The 17,611-nt window shown below is 32.7% G+C and overlaps 1 protein-coding gene across 1 annotated transcript in view; it reads right to left on the bottom strand.

Annotated features, from left to right (window-relative positions):
* The window catches only part of Tsp (Thrombospondin), a 46,750-nt gene that overhangs the window by 17,978 nt on the left and 11,161 nt on the right, over positions 1-17,611 (bottom strand). The window contains exons 3-7 of the mRNA XM_068764038.1: positions 5,209-5,379; positions 4,164-4,360; positions 3,510-3,810; positions 2,950-3,129; positions 1,042-1,158 (exon numbers count right to left, since the gene is read on the bottom strand). Of these exons, the coding sequence (XP_068620139.1) occupies positions 1,042-1,158; positions 2,950-3,129; positions 3,510-3,810; positions 4,164-4,360; positions 5,209-5,379 (966 nt within the window). The remainder of the gene's footprint in view (positions 1-1,041; positions 1,159-2,949; positions 3,130-3,509; positions 3,811-4,163; positions 4,361-5,208; positions 5,380-17,611) is intronic.

Here is a 17,611-nt window from a genome sequence, read left to right as displayed (position 1 = left end):
TCTAGACATTTAATGGAATCAGGCGTTATTTTGCGGAAGTCCATCCTAAGTAAGAAAAGGACCAATATTTAGCCAATTCCGCACATGCAGTGGTAGTCGTGCAACAAAGTGCACCGCCCGGCAGCCCGCTGATAAATGCGCATGCGGCAAACAATGAAAATTACACAAGTGTCACCGTTAAATTACACAACACGTGTTTCACCCCTCCACGGAACATCTTTAGGAGTTATGTTATACCGCTTAGTGCCAAACACAGAGTCTCTCACAGAGTAAACTCTGTGTTGCACGACTACCACAGCTTGTGCGGAAGTGGGTAAATATTGGTCCTTTTCTTACTTATGAAGGTTCTAGTGCGACAACTATAAAACGTATATCGCCAAAAACCATGGGCATTCATTATTAAAAGTTATCAAAACATATGTATAGTTACAATAAATTAAACTTTAGAGGTATCTGGCATAAAGTTGACACATACGTAATGGTGTAAAAAAAAGAAGAAGCTTACCTAGGCTAATTTCTTTACTGTACAAAACTCGGAAACTCTCTCGGAAGCCTCGGCCCGAGAATCTTCTTTTGTGATTTCGGATTGGTAATCCGCCAAGGGCGAGAATTTAAAGTATCTTAACTTTCAGTTACCGAATAAAAACGCTTTCAGCTCTATAAATCATCTGTTGATTTATGTACTCATCTATTGCGTAAACTATTTTCCTTTCGTATTATTTCGCCCCTTCATTTAGTACAAGAAGTGTAAGATAAATAATAAAAAAACGCTAACACAGTTTTGTTTCCATTATACAAATATAAATTATCTTGTTTTATTAAATATGCAACAATTAGTAACACTGTGACACGCTGTACTAAAATTTAGAAGTCCAGTTTTTAACATTAAAAGTTTGTTATTATATTAATTTGAAATCACTACAATTAGATATACGTAATGTTATGGATCATGAATTTATTAATTAATAAAAAGGTTCTTTGAAATCATACACGTGTCCTTTGTACCTTTAACTCTGGTAAAGATTGAATACTCTCACTTACCTTGTGAACAAGGTCTTCTGGAGCATGGTATTGGTCTGCAGCGTCTTCCGTCGCCCTCCATTTCTCGGGGACACCCTCCGCATTGAAAGCCGGTCGCTGTGTTCCGACATTCCACACCTGTTTTAAAGTTACTTCGATTGTTCATAGGCCCTCAGTCTATGTAATTAATACACATTTTACTCCTTAATATTCTTTATTTACGCTAAGATCCGTAGACAAAAGACAGTTACTGCCTTAAGAATAGATAGTATAGATAGATAGTAGCTAATGGCAGGCCAAATAGCGTACAGAACTGATGGCTCAGGAGTGAAGACCACAGACTAGCAAATAGGTCGTAGGACATCTTCATCATCAAAGTGGATTGACGACGCTTCCTATCGGCTCTGTTTGAAATATATGGTGATGTCTACGTCCAATAGTGGACATCCTATGGCTCTAATGATGACAAGATCATATGACAGTAAATAGAACAATTTGAAATGTGTTCGTTTCGTCATTATTTTAATTCAAGTTTATTAAAATTATTAATAATGACAAAGATAAAGATAAAATTCATTTATCCAACATTGGAACAGGAACTAACAGGACTCTTATTGATCGTTAACTTTTTTAACTCTTTATATTTTTTGACACTACTCCGTTTACTCTACTACGCTATAATTAGTTGTGCAGATGAAGCAGGAAGAAACTCCTGTACAACAAATATTTTAGATAAGTTTAACAATACTGATTTATGTAAATATATACTTTCTATCATAAGTAGTGTAAATTAAAAAAATAACCAAGCGCCATAACTGCGAAAGATACATCTCATTGAAATATTCGTTTATTAAGTAGTATGCCTTTTTGTCCATTTTTTTTAACTAGCTGTGCCGACGAATCCGCGTAGAATTTGTATTTTTTTTTACTTCATTAAGATTTTTTTCATTAAAAAATATTCATGAAATAAAAATAAAATAAGCCTAAATTGTTCCTTATTACATTAGCTGCCTACCAGTATAAGTCCCGTCAAAATCGTTTCAGCTATTTTAGAAGTTAGCCGGAACAAGCAAACAGACAAAAAATTAGAAAAATATCATTTTGGTATATGTACCGTGTATATATATAAATAAATATATGCATATAGTAAAAAGCGGTTATTTTAACATTACAAAGAGACACTTCAATTTTATTTACTTATATAAATATTACTTTTAAATTTAATTAATGTCGTTTGTTCGTGAAATCAATTTAAAAACTTTAGTTGTTAGATCTGAACAAGATTGCAATACTTGTGCTCTTAAGATAGACAAACAATGGATTTGTCTTTTTTATAATGCTAAATAATTTAAATTTAATGTTGTTATCTAATCTCCAAACTGAAAGGAGAGAAGAAATATTTTTAAGAGATAATAATAAAAGATAATAAAAGTCTTTCGCTTTCTTTAAACTAATTAATACTTAAGAAAATATGCAAAAGAAATTCTTATTATAATATCATTTATGTATATAAAAATAACTATTAGTTTCTAAATCGTAGTTTCTAAGCAAACATCAGACAATGTTAGAAACATTAATAATATATTCCAGCCAATTTGCCAAGATTAATCAAGCAACTTAAAATTCATCGAACCCACGTAGGTACAACTCGGAACTCTGCGTAGCTGGGCGGCGAACTATGCCAATAAAGGAATGTGGTTTGTGAAATAAAACGCGGTCAATATTTACGAAGTATTTAATTAAAACCCACACACACATTCTACATACATATGTTGCTTGATTTACCTTCACACGGAACGACATACAAACATATTATTTAGATATTAAAGCAAATAATACGCGTCTAGTTATAGCATCGAAGTAAATTAGTTTTACAATAAATAAAGTAAATGTAATACAGATTAAAAAATCAGAAACGTGTTCAATAACCAGGGTAACAGGAAGATCCGGTGCATCGATCAACTGGCGGCGGTGGAGGTGGCGTTACTCTATTACAGCATGCACGGAGCTGATTCCTCAAACTATCGATTCCGCCTTTCTGATCGGCCATCTCTCTACGTAGAATTTCTATGGTCTGCCGCAATAGTTTTAGCTGTCGAATTACTTCATCTGAGGATAACAAATACAAATTATTTGAATTAAGTCCGCCATTACACAAATTGTAAAGTTAAATAAATCATTCAAAAAAGCAATCAACAGTAAATATGGTTTAATTTTTTTTGCCGCTAGGGCTAAAAGGTTTTCGAGTAGTGATCACGAGCAAAGAAACGCTGCGTGGGTAAGTCTGCCACTATGTAGACTGACGACATAGCTAATGTTGAATGTTGAATGCGCTAGAGTGGTCTTCGTAACGATTTTTAAAGGACGCCTATGCCTTACAGTGGGCGTATATATCGACCAATTAGATGATGATATTTTTTCTACGGTACCAGAAGCTTACAACTCCTTTTCTAAATATCTAAAGATAAATGTTTAACATATAGACATACCATCACACGTTTCTATATCAGTAGATGGAATATCTCCTCTTTGTGTCGTTTCTTGCGGAGCTTGTGGTAGTACACCGTTCGGATCTATATAGTTTGTTCTGTAATCGTCTCCTTGCATTTGTTCTTCCTCTCTCTTCCGTCTAGCATCTTTAGCAATAAAATCCTTCACTTCTTCTACATCAGATTCATCAACTGTTAATAATGTTGGAGGTTTAATAACATCATGACTGTCGCAACTTAGAGAATCCAACGCAGCGTGTTCGTTGCCATATACCACTACAGGTATGTTTTCTTCGTGATACTGTAAGAAAGAATATTTTAACTTGATTTTTTCTAGTTATTGCTTTATTTCTGAATAAAGTTTGACAGTACTACAGTAAGCATAGATTGTTTAAACTTAAGCATAGCCAATGTAACTCAAAGAATTGTTTGTCTTAAGTAGCAGTGGGCGGGGACCATCATTTGTACCACCGATGGCCGTTGGGGACAATTCCCAAGTGGCGATCAAGAGTCGGTAGATGTAGCGTAGGTACTACCCCCACTGGGTAGACGAAGAATATAGACAAGTTCGTGGGAAGTCGCTGGATTGCCCGTATCCTCAAGACTGATGTCATGTCTTATGATGATGAAATTTTAAAATAGTATAGTTCTTACCAGCCTAAGCTTCTTTTGAGAGAATAACTGTAGTACATCGTGCTTTCCAGGCATGTCATGCCAGTGTAGGGATTTGCAACCAGCGAATAGCTTGACTCTATTGGACGATATCACAAGAACTAGAATTTCTCGTGATCTCGTTCCAAGACCCCATGATACTGATTTTAAATTACTACCATTGAGGCTTTCCAAAGACACTGAAAATTAAAAATCAACTATTAATCATTGTGTTAATTAGACAATTTGTATACATAATAAATAAACTAATATTCCGATGTTAACAAACTATAAAAAAATGCAATCAACTTAAAAAATGTATCAATTCATGTTTAAAGTAATGATAAAAAATATATTAAGGTGATTTGCGAAATGATCACCGAAATAAAAAGAGGTTGTTGTGGGCACTTGCCAGATCAGAGCGCTAATGAAACCGTAGTCAAGTAGTTTAAGTTGAAGGTGGTATTAGGGAGGAGCGCAATTTGATTCTAACTTCTTTCAATTTGGGCTCTTCTCGCGTTCTTCTGATTTTGTATAAAAGTGATCACGACATAATAGATCCATTATATAAAAGTTTAAGTAGACGAGTGTGAAAACATAGTTTATTGGAAAAAAAATTATTATTTTTAAAGATTTAGTAAATTTACACTTATTAAAATCAACATAACCATCATAAATGATTTTTTAATTTCGTTCCTCTGACTTAAATCTTTGATAAGACTTTGGTTTCAATTAATTTTCAGTACAATTTTTATTAACGTTCTCTTCTGTCATCCTTCACAAGTTCTCTTACAATATCTTTTTTCATTCTTTACATTTTCTTATACACTGTTTTCCCTTATTCACAACCCTTCCACAGATCGCCTCTTTTTTTTCACCACACTCTTTTACTATCACAATTTAGTTCACAATTTTTAATTTCTATCCTTATCTCTATTATTGTTTCTTATATTACAATTGTTTTGTTATTCAAACTTATATAACATATCAACTACCAGGATTAAAATGTATAAAGTAGTTATTGAATTATGAAATGGATTTTACGTACCTTTGTTGGACTTGCGATTATAATAGAGGGAAATTGCATCGTCATCCGAGCTCATTGCACGGAGCAATTCTTCGCGTCTGGTTGCCTTTCCTTGTGGTCCTTTGATTAGTATGACTACCTCTCCTCCCTCCCGAGCTGAACCTGCCGCCGCTATGACGTCATTTGTCGCATCTGGAAAAAAAATTCAATAATATATCATAATATTTTAGATTAATTTTTTTGTCAAAAATAAAAAAATGGCTAATCTTCTACCGTGTTATCTAAAGTAACATTCATAAACATATAAACTTCATTATTCGAAATCAACATCATTTTTGTTATAGAACATCCACTTCTGGACATAAACCTCCACTTTAGATTTTTAATGAAACCGTTTGGAGGCTGTGTGTGCATCCAGCACCTTCCGGCAATCTTAATATTTGTCTGTTCACTTTATATTAGTAATACAAATTGTATAGTACTTTATGTAATTATATAATATGTTTAGTTTATAGAAATTATCTTTTAATAGGCAAATTAAACGTAAATAACATAAACATGATATTCATAAAACCCATTTGAAATACAAATTAAATATTTAAATATTTTAACATAGTACATGCATATTTTATCAAATATAACAGAACAGTTTTACCTCGAATTGTAAGAAGTATAAAAAATATTTTAAAGATGTCAAGAGGTTATTGCGATAAAGGAAACTTTGAGTGAGATTCGTCAATTGTCAGCTTGATAAGAGTTCTTCGACCTACTGAACCGTGCTGCTATTCGGATATGTGTCTTGCAAAATCTTCAAATAAAAATTAATTACTCGTCGATAAAATAGAACAGGCCAACAAGTGTAAGTCCTGACATCTCGAATGCTGCTGAGAAAAGTTTGATGAGTACAGTTTTTTGCATATTTTAAATTTAAGAAGAATCTTATTAGTTGGTCTATATTAAAATAAATATTCTCCTTCGCTTTATATATTAAAATGAGAGCGTTTACCAGGATCCTTTGGCATAAAGTCATTGATAATAATTTTTTACTGCCGGAAAATTTATAAGCCTATGACATTCCAATAAACTATCTTTAAACAATGACACCGAATCTATAAACATATTGCAGAGACGTTGTCTATATAACAGAAACAAGATTTTTCCAGAAAGAGTTTTGACTAAATTTGGTTTATACTTGCATAAAAAAACATATTGCAGAGTAGTCACTTTATTTATAGGTTTAATGTGAAATAAACAAATTTTGTGTTCCATGAATACTGCCAGACGTATACTATTAGTTAGACGTAGACTGTTAAGCAACAATATAAATATACGGCGTTTGAAATTTTGTTTGTTTTGTGAAGGCGCAAAAACAATCGTTATATTCTTATGATTTTTATGCAAACTTCTTAATTTTATTTTCATGAGACTTCTTTACTAAGTATTAGGACTAAAGAAAAAGATGTATGAAGTAGGTAAAAATGTTCACAAGTTATGTCGTGACATGCTAACCTGTAAATATACATATACATATGCATCAACGGGAATCTAACGCGACTTCACCGGGTTCAAAGTGGCAATGGTGAAGGCAGTTACTTAGTTTAAACGTTCATACAAGGGCCCCGTCTTACGTTATTCCTTTAGTTACTTCACACGACAACTAAAAGGTCACTTAAGTTCTTAGTTTTCTACTCATGAATCACGTGATTATGTGACTCACATATCATCATCACCATCATTTAATCTATAAGAGTTAGAAAAGAACCAATATTTAGCCACTTCCGCACATGCAGTGGGAGTCGTGCAACAAAGTGCACCGTCGGCCAGCCCGCTAATAAATGCGTATGCGGCAAACAATTGCCACCGTTAAATCACTCAACACGTGTTTCACCCCTCCACGGGACAGCTTCAAGAGTTATGTTACACCGATTAGCGCCAAACACAGAGTCTTTGTTTCTCTGTGTTTTCCAATAGGACCATTTGGAAGCGGACTGCATTCAGCGTCTTCCGGCTACCTTGACCACGTTGTCTGTCCACCTACTGGATGTATGCCTCGTTGGGCGTCTGTGAATTTGCGAATCAGGTGAGAGGCAACCACAAATGTTGCTGATAGACCTTCGTCTTAAAGTACTGAGAGATATTGGATGAGAATAAGTTGCTTAGTGTATCGAACACTGCCCAGCCAAGTTGAATTCCGCGATTGTTCCTTTAAAAATAAATCTTACATATAGTAAATTAAAAACTTGTTAAAAATATCTCCTGTTTTCATGGTTTTATTATTGCATGCCCCATAAGCCGATGCATTGTCCCGTCTATAAATTAAAAAAGAACCAGCGAAACCTGTTCAGGATACAAAACAATAATAGCCTACTTATAGAATAAAAAGCTCGCAATCGTCCCTTCTTACTATTTGCAGTTTACTGATGAGGTCTTTGTGAGACGCCAACAATGATTCTTTCTTTTGATTATGGTTTTACATCAGTGTACAAATTTTACCGACATTTTCTATGGTGATTGTGCAATTATATGTGGGTTTTTTTATGTCATGACGTTTCCTTTTTTAATCATTGCATTAAGAACGCTTATGAAAGAAAAAAGAATTTGAATGTTAACTAAGATTTCATTTCATTAGGTGACTACTGGCACAGCGAAGTTTATTTTTTTTTCTTTTTATAAATTCTAAACTTTTTTAAATTCTTTAAATTTTGAATTTCAAACTTTATTGAAGAAGACATTTACGTGTATTTTTTAATCATCGATTATTTTACCATTTTAAGTAGTAAAATAACACCAGCTCGGAACGCTGATCTGTTTTAAAAGAAATTTAAAAATGTTTAATTTATACAAACCACTTTCCACAAATTTCGATCAACGAAAAACTCTTAAATGCTATAATAAGATTTATTTATAATTTAATTTTGATTTTAGATTTAAAACTAAGAAAAGGAGGGTCTTAGATAACTCGTGAAACTTTATTAAAAATGCGTACACTCATACTCGAGAAGGATTTGTTTAAGTTGAATATCGCATATATTGTTGAATTTCAACCTATTGTTTATGGCCAGTTTTGAATTTATTTATATACACTGTCGAGTTTTTTTTTGTCACAGATTAACGATGATATTGGCTTGCATTTCCACCTACCTCGGACTAAACTAAGTGCCTTCAATTCCTACTACCACGACAAAACATAATAGGGTTCTGAAGCCGTCGAAGGTGACTAAAACCTTTTCACTGTCACCAGGCTAAACGACCTCTAAAAACTCACCGCGAGACATTAGAATTCCATTTCAAATTTCTTTTTATAATTATATTACAGATGTTATAATAATTGAGGTAACTTTTGTGCCTAATGGTCAATTTTCAAAGAAGTCAATACTAAAGAACTCTTGTATTACATTATTGTAAGGAACTTGTTATATTCATTACCTGGTTTACATCCTGTCGAGTGAAGTGAGTTGTATACATAGCTTTTTAACTTTTAGTTCTAGTATAAGACGTTTTTCTCTCAATGTGTTCCTTATTAACTGTTTCTGTACTTACACTTTAAGCGATGTTGATTTAATTCACATAAATTGTGTATCTATGATGGTATTGATTACGCATCTTCTGGATTTCAATCGCGCAATCATTTAAAATTGGAAAAATGTATCTATCTACAATCCATTAAGAACGCAAAGGTCGGAATTATTTAAGATGAAGACAATGATCGCTATTAACTCATCTAATTGTATGCTCATTATGATACAGTTTATCAAAACAGTCCTGTTAATGAATTTATGTATATAAATAATGTTGATGAGTGGAATTAAATGTTGCTGATGCGCAGGAAGCTAATTATTGTCAGCACTCTTTATAAAACTATATTTCTAAAGAGCAATTATTGAGTTCCTCGTCGGCTCTTCTCAGCAGAACTGCCTTTAGAGCTGGTTGTAATTTCCTGTAGGGCTAACAATGCCGACATTTTCTGTTGATTCACGATACGAAAGTGCTTTAGCCTTTTCGAATCAAGAATACTTTGATTTGATTTGATATATAAATAACTTTAACAGTCATCGCTATCATTATCATTTCAGCCATAGAACGTCAACTGCTCGACACACGCCTCCCCCAAATTTCTAATAGAACAGGTTGAAAAGACTTCCAGTGTCTTTCGATGATATCAACAAGATCGTCTGTCTACCTTTTGGGCGGAAGTCCTGCATGTTGGTTTTCGGTCCGAGTTTACCTCTCCAGAACCTTAAAGCGAAGCCTTAAAGTTTTGTGACCACAGTCCACTGATCATTATGTCTCAAACTAGTGGGCTGCGTTAGTTAATCATTCATCTTCGGATCTCTACGTTTTTTGATAAGATCTCGTAGAGTAATCCCGACAGCATTTACATCACAAATTAATTTGCATTTTTTTATGCATTATTATTTAACCTATTTGCCTTAATGTAGAAATGTTTCAAAACAAATACACATGACGAACCATTACTTACGGTCTATGGCATCATTAATCTTTTAAGGGTCGACAACTAGAAAGGTTAAGCCTCATTGTAAACGAAACCTTTTATACATATTTGATATGTATACTACTGTTGATTAGATTAAAAGATTAATTAACAAAGGCAAGAAATATTTAAAGTAAATTGGTTTATTTACTTTGTATTATATTTTATCATACCCCTATATGAAGATAGAGTGACCATCTGCCAACGTAAGATGAAAAGAAACATCCTCGCCTACACCTCGGCACAGTTTTTGTACAACATAGATAAAAAAGAAACAATTCATAAAGTGGTTGATGGGGCGGTCTTATCAATCAGGGCGTTCTTTACCAGACAATCTTTGGATGGAAATGAAAGACATGAAGAAGAGAGCATTTATAGATCGAACAGATGATATACTTAACGTCAACAAGAGATTCCGTCATATATTGAATAAGATTTTTTTTAATTTGAATGACTCAATTACTATTTTTATAAATATAGGAAGTAAGTTAATCAAAGCAGTAGAAGACCAGAGACTGATAACTGGTAATTATAATCTTAGTCTGAGGGTTCTTGCTGTGTCTAATATATTAACGAAACACTCTTCGAAAACTATATTAGTGTAACATACCATTATAATCTTATGTACTTCCGAATTTGAATGCAATTATGCAAACGACGACATAATTAAAAAAAAAAAGATATTTTCACAACTTCAGAATCTTAATTACTTTTATCTAATTCTTAATTATAAAAAGTATGTATTATATAAATATATATACAACCCACGCGTGAAACTAGTAGATCGCTCGAACACTGGAGCTATTTTTTCATACATACATACATATACTTTACCTCACCAAGGAGGTTTATATGGAGAGAAAAATAAAATATTATTACAAGAAAAATATTAAAAATACTTTTATTTTGAAAAACCACAGTTTAAGTAAAATCACTAGCTGTCAAACATTTGATTTTAATAAAAAGAAAATGTAAAAATCAAGTAATATGTACCGTAAAACATAGCAATTTTCATATTATAATTAAAGTGTATAAAAAAATTTAAAACTATAAATCTACTAATAAAATGATCAATCAGAAAATCGTTTTTTTTTTTTTATTAGTGTGCTGGCCAATAATTTGACGAAATCTGTTATACCGACTGCTAATTTTATAATAATAATAGAAGGAATAAAATTAATCATGCAATTTTGTTTCTTGGAATTCCAAATACGGATTTGGCTTTTGTATCTCATAATGACGTCTATTTTAATCAAACTCTTATTATCATTAAATCGAATTCATGTACGAATTTACAACTTACTTTGGTTTGATTACCATAAAAAATCACATAGACATAACGAAAGATTTACTTGGATTCAAAACATGACATTATAAAAAAATATATAAAATCGTTTTCGTGCTTAAAATTGCATGTGCAGAGAATCGCGATGACGTCACAAGGGCACTGACTTGCACAAGCGTTTATGTAGTTATTCTTGACTCGGATGACAATAACATAAGTTTGACTCACAGACGATAAAACCAAAAAAATGATTCTTTTTTGTATTCCAGAGTACATCACAACATTGATGTTTGCAGTATATATATATTTACATATCTTGCATTACGTTAAATCTTAAGACAAATACTGTACAACAATCTCGTTGAAGTACAGTTAGTAAGCTAAATAAACCCTAAGCGTCCGCCTAGCGGTACAGTATATGGTTAATTGAGACACTGATGTCACCGTCATACCGATGGCGTAACGGTCAAGGTATAAAAACCCACCGGAGCCTTATAGGGTCTTCCTGAAGCCGACGGAACCCTGACCTCGATATCTATCCCGTCTCATACCGTAAATAAACAGAAGTACAGCTAAGACATTTCACGGAACCGATTCATTCGAAGTGTGCGTCGATTGACGCTTCCACTCTGTATGTACACGGTAACATGTATGTGAGTAGTTTATAGATGCAAGTGCCTTAACTCTTGTTATGTCACCATTTCATTTACAAACAAAAACCCTTGCATTTTCATATGAAAATGGCGATAATTTTTAAAGTAACTAAAATATTATTCTTTTATAGGAATAATATTTTAGGTACTTACATAAAAAATAATCGCCATATCTTATGAAATGGATGGAAAAGGATGGGAATGGCTCCGCCAATTCGGTAATATCTTTGGTCGTTTTTTCGATATTTTTAAATACAAATAAAATGTAATAATAATTACCAATAAAGCAAAACCAATTCTTTTCTTTTACCATACAAACGACGCAGTAAATTAATATACAGATTGATTTAATTTACCGCGTTTTGACGGCCTGGAAACCGCTTCTTTCTTTCTATAAGCTGTGGCTCATTTGCTGTCAATTAACGTATGGTACACCCTAAACAAAAATCAATAGTTACAGAAATAATAGATTAGGTAATGATTTTTGAATTTAGAATTACGACGCATTAAAATTAATTATTGTTTATTACCTGTCCCTGTAGAATTTATATTACCATACGTTATGGGCCCGATGAATTGTAATAAAAATAAATAAATTAATATAACTTATTTCAGAGAGATCACTTTATATAACGTCATTGAAAATGGATGTAAAAGTTTTAAATCTTTTTGCTGACAAATGAGCTATACATTCACCCGTTTAGCTTTTACACCAATAAGTAATTAACCCATACATACACCTTATATGCCACATGTTGTTTACAATGTATTTAATATTGGCAAACCGTTCGTTAAATGATAGTAAAAAGGCAGTATCAACAAAAAGCCGGCTTCAACCCACGCGCCACACCTCGAACCTGAGAACACATCGCTATAGGCTCGCAGACTTCACCTAATATAGCAAGGCGCCCGCTATTTTAAATAACAGACTTAAATGTATCATAGTTACTGAGGACTCGTTCCTTAATAAAACAATAAAAATAAGTATCTTTTAGTATTTTTAAAGTGATACGATATAACAATAATACAGTATTAAAAGATTGTGCACATTGATAAACAAGTTCATCACTTTGTGACGTGAAATGACGTCTCAAAGGCCACTAAACATGGCGCACTTCTAAGCGGAACATAGTGATTATTTAATAATTTGTAAGAATAGACTTTACTGTTTAAACACGAAAATCCTTCCAAAAAGCAACACATATAATTGATTATTTACAACTGTAAATAAATACATTTAAAAAACTTTTAAGTTAGACGGTTTTTTGATACCCATATTATGGTGGTTGTGGAAAAATATGTACCTAGTCCGCCATATTGGAAAGGCGTCCATTTTGAATTTTAAATTTTGACATAATCATCGTGTTATACTAGTGTAGCCCTTTCATTTGATACCCATATTGGGGGGTTAGGGAAAAATATATAATCCGCCATTTTGTATCGGCGGCCATCTTAGATTTATAATGTTATTGATATTATTATATTGTATTGTCATCTAAATTAAATGTGTGTACCAAATTTCAGATCAATCTGACAACGGGAATGTGCTTAAATTTCAATTTCTAATTTTGACCCAAATAAATAAACAAATAAATTCCGTATTGGTCGAACTAAATAAAACCGTTTAATAAAAAGAGCTAATGTATAACTCATTTACTGTCAACATATGTTACATTATATCCAAAAATCGATGGTTTACAAATAATAAACAACGGATTTATAATATAATTTGAAAAATCGTTTTCAAAATTCTGTTTAGTGTTCATTAAAAATAATTATTGTTTACTATGTCCCTGCAGTTTGTGTTTATGAAGTTTTTGGCGTGTCGCGATCTTTGCATTTAGTCCAATTTTACTGCGTACATATGTATTCCTCGAATATATATTCTTCTAAGAAAATATCTTTCATATTGATATCATTTTCTATACCGTCAATTCCAGAAAATAACTTATCTTACTCCAAAACAAGGTATAAATGTGCTGTATATTTCATTGAGAAATATCAATATTTCGCATTCCGTTTTCCGTTTTCGAATTTATCTAAGACACGGCACTACTAACGGAATAGATAACAATGCTACTGAACAATTTGTTATCATATACCATTTGATATATAAAAAAAATATTGTATTTATTTAATATAAAATATTATTATTTACGATATATTGGTGTATGGCATCAAATAATATGCTGTCACGCAGTGAATTAGGACGTGATCTCTCAGAAGGAAGACTCATTATCCTTACTATTTATAATATGTATTATACCTTATTTATTATAAATATATATGTTATATACATACGTATGTTTATGTTCGTTTGTTTGTAAATATGTACTTTTTGTACGCGTAAACTACCCATTATTAGTACTTTTACCTTTTCCATACTTTGGTTATCTGTAAGAGATTGTCTTGTGTAATAAAACCGCCCATTGTACTTTTTTGTATATTATTATGTAACTTATTAAATGTATCCTAACGTGTACAACAAAGAATATTAAATAAAAAAATCCTCATTTCACCATCCATTTTCCACGACTGGACACAGGCCTCCCCCATTCCATTCCATAGGACCGGTAGGAAGCGGGCTGGTTCAGGGTCGTCCAACGACCTTAAAAACAATCTTTTCATCTTAGGGGTGGACGGCCTACACAGCGCTTTCTTGTCCGTGGTATCTACTCCAGATCCTTAGGGATCCAGATGCCATTAATCCTGCGCGCTGTGGCCTGCCCACTGCTACTTCAACTTATTAATCTGTTAAGCTATATACCGATATAGCTTCCTTCTACTTCCTCACTGACATATTTTACATAACAATCATGTTACACTTACGTATAAAAACATGATACACTGCTTTGTTTCTCTCTATTTCTCCCATTGTTATAACAGATTGCCACATAAAATTATCGTTAATATTATCTTTTTTCATTTTCATATCTATGTGAACTTTTTTACGAAAATTTTATAAGCAAACATAATCCATTTGATACAATAACTTCATAGTAAACTGATTAACAGAACTAATTAAAAATTAGCATCCATTAGACATGTTAACATTACATGAAACGCTTATTTGTGTTTACTACGTTAATAATTATGACGTAATCACGAGTGACGTCATAGTTGGTTCGTTGAGCTGTGCAGTCTGCACCCACGCTAATTCAATAACTATGTCGATTGTTACATAACGTAAAGCATACGCAACTTGCTACAACGCCATTCCTCCGCCCACCATTAGGCACTGCCCTCTTAAGTTAAAAAAATAATATTCGTAATTCAATAAATAACGCTTTATGATCTGTACTTATTATAATAAATGAGCGCTGTCAGAATTTAATTATATTATTAAGAAGATAATCTAAGCGTTTTACTTCTTCTTGCTCCATTCTTCATGACAAGGTGCTGGCCAAACATTTAAGCCTCTACTAAATTATTCTACAGACTTTTAAGTTATATGGAGCTGTACAAGTCGTTATTGCACGCTTTTGTAACTGCGTCAGTCCTGTGATGTGAAAATTCTGTAACCCTTTTACCTTCTACTTTCCCCCCAACTATAGTCTTCTCTATATTTTCTGAAACCCCCTGTGCAATGCGGTTGAAGTACTTAAGAACTCCACGCAGGCAAATTTTAGTTGATATGAATTTTAGACTTTATCTTCTTCTTCTTCTTCCTTCCCTTTTCCCTTTATTTTGGGTCGGGTCTCCTTACCAATTTGCGTCAGGCCACTCTATCCTGGGTTGTCCCTGCATCAAGTTAAAGGGTTTCCAGTTTCTTTTTGATATTAGACCACCACGTAGCTTTTGGACGCCCTCTCCCTCTTGGGAATTCTGGGAGGCATAAGGCAGTTTTTACCACGTGGTCATCTGGTTTTCGTTGAATGTGGCCATACCATCGTAATCTTTTTTCCTGTATTTGCTGGGGATCGGAGCTACCTAAACTAACCTTTGATATATTATAATTTGAGACTTTATAAGTTAAAGTAAATATGTATATAAAACTAGTCGTGGACGTACCTCTTTCTAAAAATGGCTAGACAGCTGTCTGGTATGTGTAATGACTAATACCTTTTGAGTGGCTTTCTGAACGCACCGATAGCCCTCAGTACTGGCAAAGACATCTCGGGAGAAGCAAGGGTCGAGACTACTTCATGTTTCTGTCTTTCCCTGGTTTGCTTTAAATGAACGGTGACCTACGATGAACCCATATCCTCAACGCCTGCGAACCTGGCATCTTTTTAAGGCAGCGACTTCGAAAAGAGTTAATTTTTCTATGAAACTCGGATTGAAGTAAAGCTAGCGCTGCCCTCCTCCCGCGATCCCGCTTAACGGTTACTGAAAAATTTGAATTTGAAATTCGAATTCTGCTACTAGACACTCTATATTTAAAAAAAAAACTAGTGTACAGTAAAGTATTGGTCACAAACAAGCACTAATTCATAACACATATACCTATTGAGACCATGACCTAATGTTCCTACAATCTTTGTCAAACGGTAATAAATGCGATTTATTCAATCTTTCCGATGTCAATTCCCGGGTTGAACACGTGGGCGGCGATTGTGAGTGGGCACCTAATGAACTATAACTCGTTTGAATTTCATTTTAACACTCATTTCAACTTTAACAAATTTAAATGTTTGTTATAAATTAAATATGGATTTAAAAAAAAAACATATTTTGTATCTTATTTGTATACACGATTATGTGATTTATATATACATAAAAATGCACGTGTCTGTCTGTCTGTACTGGTTAAAGAAAAATTATACATCCGGTCGTCGTGAAAATTTGGTAAATTGTTAGGTATATTCGCAGGAGTTTTTGAAAATATGTTTTTTTTTCAGTCATGTTACAGGTATCAAAACTGCCTTTGTGTTCAGATTTTTAGAAGATACAAAAAACACAGGAATGTATGTACGAATATACCCACGTACTAACTTAAATTTTGTCCTATGACATACGTATATGAATACTTATAAAAACTTGAGAACGAACTAACAATTTCATTTACACTTTTTCTTTTTCATAATAATCCGAACACGATTATTATGAAAAAATTATAAATTCCTACGATTGTGTTATATATAAATAAATCAAAAGGTAAATCAATGAGTATTTTTGGCATCAATCTTGAAAATCTATGCTTTTAATATGGCTAAACCGTTGTCTATTCCATATTTGAAAAGTTTTAACGTCAACCAGAAAAAAGAACTACCACATGTTTATTAAATATCAATACAATAAACGCTACATTTTTAAATTACATAATTTTAAATTATTAAGATTCAAACAAATTATTCGTAGATAAAACAACGTCTGTAGAGTCAGAGTCAAAAATTTAAAAAAAAAACTAAATTAACACATTTTCTTTTATAATATACAAAATAAATATATATAATTAAATACATCGATTAGATCACAGACTAACTAAAAGAAAAAAACTATCTTTTATACCTTGTTTCTTAATCGGTAAAAAGATTATTACAACGTAAACATTTAATTCTAGAAGCATTGTAGTCATTTCTCGTGCAATATTTTTGTTAGTAAATAATTTTAATACCAAATTTGAAATCGGTCACTTCAGTTAGTAAGAGTTTATCCGGCAACTTATCATTTTAAAATGATCAGATTATTCAAAGTTACTTCAACCTAATTCCCAAGGTTATGAATTCGGGCCTACTTCGATTGTCGTGCAACCCAATAAGGCAAGGGCAACGGATAAGTGTGGGAGGCGGTATAAGTTGGGCGAAGTTGTAACCAAATCAAAATGCTTAATACATTCTATTGTGCTTTTCAATGGCTGTAAATATGAGACTGATATGTGTTAAAGGGCTGCTGTTTAATAATAGATTGTGGATTAAATTCCCGATATAGAATATTTTTTGAATATTGTAACGTCACTATGATAAGGAAAAATTTGTCGAATATCGGTGGACTAGAAAATAGATCGAAATTTGTAAGTTTTTCGTCCACCAATCTATATCTTTTTTCTCAAAC

This window comes from Battus philenor, unplaced genomic scaffold (assembly GCF_028537555.1).
Source record: "Battus philenor isolate CCGP_79_NKW_IND1 unplaced genomic scaffold, ilBatPhil1.0.hap1 SCAF_19, whole genome shotgun sequence".
In the NCBI taxonomy this organism is placed as follows: domain Eukaryota; kingdom Metazoa; phylum Arthropoda; class Insecta; order Lepidoptera; family Papilionidae; genus Battus; species Battus philenor.
The sequence above is the reverse complement of the archived record's forward strand: the minus strand, read 5'-3'. Positions and strand labels throughout refer to the sequence as shown.